The 6,579-nt window shown below is 31.5% G+C and overlaps 1 protein-coding gene across 1 annotated transcript; it reads right to left on the reverse strand.

Moving 5' to 3' along the window:
* Positions 1–2,060: 2,060 nt before the first annotated feature.
* On the reverse strand, positions 2,061–5,713 carry LOC149483509 (uncharacterized). Its single transcript, XM_089702566.1, has 4 exons — positions 5,667–5,713; positions 4,754–4,808; positions 4,232–4,453; positions 2,061–3,577 (listed from the first exon to the last, which is right to left on the reverse strand). Exons 3-4 carry the CDS (start codon positions 4,442–4,444, stop codon positions 2,123–2,125), a joined length of 1,668 nt encoding a protein of 555 aa, XP_089558692.1. The 5' UTR covers positions 4,445–4,453; positions 4,754–4,808; positions 5,667–5,713; the 3' UTR covers positions 2,061–2,122.
* Positions 5,714–6,579: the final 866 nt, after the last annotated feature.

Consider the following 6,579-nt stretch of genomic DNA (forward strand, 5'->3'; position numbering starts at 1 on the left):
TGCCTATATATCATTACGCTAAGACCAAGTACCAACAGAAGCGAAGCCACGCGGGTGAAACCGTGGAACGCAGCTTGTAAATATCATAAAGATAATTTTATAAGATACTAATATTATAAATCTCAAGAGTTTGTTTGCTAGCTGTAACGCGTTAATCGCAGGAACCACAGGTCCGATTTGAAAAATAATTTCACTGTGAGATAGTCAATTTATCGTAGAAGACCTACAACACAATAAAACAATGGGAACGATCACTAAAATAAAACCGCGGGACACAGCTATTGGGCTACATTTTTAGTGTGTCGTCTAAGAAATGATTTTGATTTTTACTTTTTTGATGCAAAGGAAGATTCGAGGATCCACGTTATTAAAAAACAGGATTTGATGGTGGCAAGTAAAATTTCAAGCATGCGTCATGGCAATACCGTCACGTCATGGAGTAGGAGGCGACGATTTTGGTATCTTTGAATCTTGCCAAAGAAGTTTCACTTCTGACACGTGTGCGTGTGCTCGGAACACACGATCTTTTTTTATTATAAAGTTTATGTGTCGAGTCTATACAGAAACAGATACAGTTTTCTCTTTCCGTGTAGTTAAAAATACAAAAAAAAAATCCAAACAAAACAACTGCTATGCTAAATGAAGTTCAGACAAGACTTTGAACGATACAATCATAGAAATCTAAATAACAAGACACATAGAAGTGCTATAATGTCATAATTCGTATGAAAACCGCTGTCGCCAAAATCAACACATTCAAACCGAAAGCTAAACAGTACACACAAGTAAACTATGCCTTTTATTGGACAGCTTGATTTTAGTGAAAACTAACTTATCTATTAAATTAAGCTTTTGAATATGTATCCTAACGCACGAATTTACGGTTTATTTTAGAATAACATCCCTAAGTATATGAGACTTTTTGCTCCAATACGAACAAACGTGATAATAAGAATGGTCGACTGTGTCATTCATTGTTATTTCGATTACTATGGTGACACTCGTAATACTTGTAAATATTCTATAATTTTAAGGAACAAGTCAATAACTGCGTTAAAAACAACCGACTTCAAACTTGCACTTGCAACATTTACAAATACAGACAAAAATGCTCATAAAATAAAAACTACTGGGCCTATCCGAATAAAATTTTTATGGGACCAATTCGACACCATCCCGCATCGAACAAAAAAAGAATCACGTAAATCGGTTCAGAAACCACGGAGTAATCGGTGTACATACATAAAAAAAAAAAAAAAAAAAAACATACCGGCCGAATTGATAACCTCCTCCTTTTTTTTGAAGTCGGTTAAAAACGGCATTATTTCTAAAAAAAAATATTTTCCGATGAAATATTATTCCTTTATAAGTATAATTACAACTTGTGGAAGAATTTCCGCAATGGGAATTGCTGAAACACACCATGTATACACTCATACGTCTCCAGAGCAACTGAACAGTGACGAATGCACTGGTGATGTGCAAATCACCTGAGTGGCGACAAGGTCACGCACGCTTACGACTTCTAGTGTCTTGTTATTTAGATTTCTATGGATACAATAGACAACTTGACGAGTTGTGCTTATGAAATATATTACATATGGACAACTATATTAAACACTACGACAACTAAATTTAAATTGTTACCTATATAAACAGTATCCTATTTGCACATACGTCTTCCATATTCGCACGAATGTTTACACATGCACGTGCGACTACCACGCGGTTTTTTTTTGCGCCAAAAAATTGTTCAATAAATGTTAGCAACTACATTGTGTAGTGTGTACATTAATAATTAATGTACACACTACACACTTGCTAACTCTTTTCGGCTAATGGTTTAAATCACGGTTTAAATTTATATTCTATCTTTGTCTCACTACGGAGTACGTGGATGTGTACGTTTCTGTTTGTATAAATAACGCGGAACAGCCTTAACTGCTAGTTTGTTCACTTAAACCGCATCTACGTCAGTTTATATGTATTATATTCTAAACTTATAAGTATGTACTAATAAATCATATTATGATTCAACATATTAATAAAATGCATTTATCATTCCATCATACTATATTTAAATTAAAATAATTTGAATAGAAAAAAACAAAGTAAGTTATTATCATCTGCACTTTCTGCGTTTTCTTTTAACTTCAGGCGCATTTGCCTTTTCCAATGAAAATTTATCTATAAACAACTCTTCATAGACTAAACTATTTGAGTTAGGACTAAGGAATTTTGAAATTTCTTGATATAAATGTCTCTTGTATGATTCCTCATTTTCGTGAGTTTGGACTGTAGTATTAATCTTTTTTATTGGTTTTGGAGATATAATAGAATTTTTAAGTTCTATAATTTTTTTCGTGTTTTGGTCTATCTTATTCAACAGTGTATTTTCCAATCTTTTCATGCGTGCATCTAAATAAGCTATTGTATATTCCTGTGCACTAGGCAACTCTGGTTTCTTTGATAAGTATGTACTCACTTGAGTAACACTATCTCTATGCCTGTTTATTTTGCTTTCATTTCCATCATCTTTTATATCTTTATTTCTGTCATTTTGTATTGGTGATTTCTTATCTAAGCAAGTTTCTATCATGTCTCTTAGTTTCATGTTAAACTTTCTCTTTTCCTCTATAGCTGCTATTCTTTGTGAGCTTATTTTACTTTTCAGTAATGACACCTTTGGCTTTTCTGTTTTCGAAAGGCGTTTAGCCAATTGTTTCCTGGGTAATATTTTGCTTGTTTTTATATCACTCTGAGGTGTTTGCATAGAAATTGTATTATTTGGTGATTCAAATTCTAATGGCACAACATACTGTTCAGATAAAGGCTTAAACACACAATCTCCAACGTTTTGTGAGGACTGCCCAGTGAAATCCACAGAGTTTGCTTCTTGCTGAGGTGTTTTTTTCTGTGGCATTTTAATTACTAATGATGGGGATACCAATTTAAGGTTTTTGGGCATAGTGATTGGATCTTTAATTCTTTTCTCAGATATAATTTTTACTTTGGGCTCCTTTTTTATAGGAATATTTGATTCCGACCTAACATGGCTGCCTCTCAACAATTTAGGTTCGGGGAACTTTATATTAAGGGATGATGATTTTTCTTTTATGCTTTTGGGTGTTTCTTTTAATATTGTTTCTTCAGCTATCTGATTTGAATTGTTAATGTTATTTGAGTTATTAATCATTGGTTCTGTTGTGTTCAAAAGAACATTTGGCTGTATATTGGTATTCGGTTGAAAAACTAATTTATCACTGTACCTTTCTATTTGTGGAGGTTTTACAGGACTATTTTCCTTCTTTAATTCATGATTAACATTTTCTTCGTTAGAGTTTGATTTGTTTTCTGTATTCAAATTAGTTACAAAAGTAATTTCACTGTTTGTTAGAAAATCTGCATATTTGACAGAATAATTGGCTCTTTTGTCACAATATAATATATTTTCATTTTCTACTTCTAATATAAGAGGAAAGGCTTCCATGTTTTCTTCATTGTTTTTTTCATATTGAGAAGAGTCACAGTAAGGTCCATCCAATGTAGGTATAGCATCAAAAGTCAGCTTATCTTTCTAAAATAGAAAAATATTTGTCCATATTATTACCTAATTAAACCAGAATTTAACCTTTTTTAACATGCTTGCATTATTGTAAATCCAAAATTTGTTATGTAGGATCAAAACTAGGTGCATATTAATTTTATTTAACTAGAGAAGCCATACATCTTTTATATTTTTAGTCTATATCAATTATCACAATTCACAGCTGTAACATTGATTATATGGAAATGAAACAACTCAGACCTCAGTCATCTTCGAATTTCTATACATTGTAAAAATTGATATAGTTTTACTTATTTAGCCCTTAGAATGAATGCATTTAAAAATTCCAAGCGAAGACAATCATATCTGCTCTTACATTACTTTTGTCTTAGATTAATAGCAAATTATTTGAAAGCAATGTACAATGCGTTGTTGAGAAAAATTAATGAATTAATGCATTTACGCAATCTATGCTTATCATTATTCATCTTGTATAACACTCAGAATTTTCTCTATCGCAAAGCACGGCGGACTATTATGCTTGAGATCTGCAGTAGGTTCAGCATGCAAAGTTTAATGATATTTTATTCAATAATTTACTCTAATTATATTTTTATGTAACTGTTTATTCAAACACTCTGAACATTTAGAAGAAAATGACATGTCTTACCATGCTCTTATTACCTTATAATTCATAAAATTATCATCCTTAAAATGGTGTTGACATATGACTCTGTTCTTCAACTGTGACACTTTAAGATTTAAAAAATCTAGTTTATGTGCGTTTAACAGCCATTGGTGACATCGAAGTTTATCGAACACTGGGTAATGGAACATGTGCGTCTTTCCATCAGTCTTAACATTACAGTTTTTATATGAACACCGACATCCACCCATGGTACCTAACTGAAATAGGTAAAATTATAAACACTTAGAAAACATATTATTATTAAGATTTGTAATGGAAAAACTGCGTACACATTAATTTTATAAACCTATTTTATGCAAAGAAGAATATTCAATACTAAATAGACGAGATAATAACATATAAACTCAATTATCTAACAATTTTGAAACTAAATAACAAGTAAACAAGATGTTCAAGAAAACCTTGTTCAGTAATGTTTGAGACTACATTTGCAAAAATCAAGAGATCTTAAATTAATTTAAGGCTTCATATAGTTAATGAATAATGTGTTTATGTACCTATTTATTACACTAAAATTAATTGTATATATTCTTATTATTGTCAGTTCAATTATCTATACTAATATTATAAAGAGGAAAAGTTTGTAAGTATGTATGTATGTATGTATGTATGGTTTTCACGCAAAAACTACTGGACCGATTTCAAAAATTCTTTCACCATTAGAAAGCTGCATCTTTACTGAGCAACATAGGCTATATTGCATTTTCAAAAAAATTAGAGATCCTTACCAAAAATGCAATAATGTAACCCAAGGTGTAAAAAAATCCTCAATAAAACTTCTGTCATCGCGTGCGCTGCGGAATCTATTGAAGATAGAACAAAAAAATGTTCTACGGTATTATAGAATGGATCAATATCTACAAGAAAGTCCGCGATACCATATGTCCATCTTCAGTAGTTATGTTACTACAACAACTTTTTTACGTTTTCAAAGTAAATAGAAGTGCCGACAGTAATCAAACCATGTTATCCATACACATATATTAATCCTTATCCCATTAAATGATGTTTTATTATAGACTGTTTCAATACCAGCAAAATACTTTTTAAATGAAAAGAATTGGATATTCCATTCAAAAGATATAACGAATTTTTAAAAGTATCAATCTACAGAAAATAGTAGGTATACTGTTCGAGCAGGCCGTAGTGCGGGGGTCACGGAGGAATTCTACCAATATGCGTCTTGACGGAACACAGTGGGGTTTTGGTCGGTAGGAATCCGACATAACCCACGGCCCCTCCCCCGGAGGCCGTGGGTATCTATGAAAGATTTCCCCACTAAAACAAAAAAAAAAGGCCGTAGTGCGGGACGGGGTAAAGGTGATTTTCATGTGATTAAAAATTAAACCTATTACTTTTCACTGTAACGATATCGCTATCTATGCGGGTGAAACCGCAGGGCATTGCTAGTAAAATATAAATATAGGTTGACATTTCATGACTTTAGCAATAGCAACGTCTCCACTCTCCACAGAGCCCATAGAGATAATATATATTCTGTTCTGTCTTGTTGTCTATTAAAAATATTTTCTATCACATAATGATTACCACTAAAAGTAAGATTATTAGTCGCAGTTTTGGAATAAAATTTTACTAAAAAAATAAAATTAATAAAAAAAATTTAAATTTAATTTAAATTTTCTAATAAAATTTTACTTATACCTTCGTATAGAAATTTTCGATGCATAACGCGATTAATAATTACATTATTATGAATGATTTCGGCTTTTACACACTGTAATAATTACTTTCTTTATAAAATTATTTAAAATTGCTTTGCAAGTGATTTTGTTAATAAAATTGATCTCATGAGTCATGGAAATATAATAAAGTTAGACCTACATATATTCTACAGCGGGATAAACTTTAACTAAAAACAGTCCTGTCGTGAATGGTGGAAAGTTTAACGGCAAAACAACAAGAACAAGACATGAACATGACCCATTTTATTTTAACTATTTTCTGGTGTAAGGTGTTTAAAATATGTTTTAATGTATATTAAATTATAATAAGTGATATGATTCGGTGCAAACACCAAAACTATCGTTAGAAGAAGTATTCGATCGTCATCGAAAGATTGATGTAATTTAAAAAAAAATTAGTTCCCTCAACCACAATTCCTCAACCAAGAAGCTTATATATTGTATCTAATACACTGGAGATTTCAGTATGAACATTAACTTGTAACAAGAAAATATGACCTTGAATAACGCCTGTATGTTTTTTATCCCTTTCACACCTAACTAACTAGACAACGCACGGCAGGGGCAGGTAATTGAAAACTATCATTCTCTACCAATTAAAATTGTATGTAAAGTATGAC

Source organism: Colias philodice, chromosome 13 (genome assembly GCF_061535455.1).
Source record: "Colias philodice isolate Cphi_HAF_F1 chromosome 13, ilColPhil1 Martin Lab GWU primary, whole genome shotgun sequence".
In the NCBI taxonomy this organism is placed as follows: domain Eukaryota; kingdom Metazoa; phylum Arthropoda; class Insecta; order Lepidoptera; family Pieridae; genus Colias; species Colias philodice.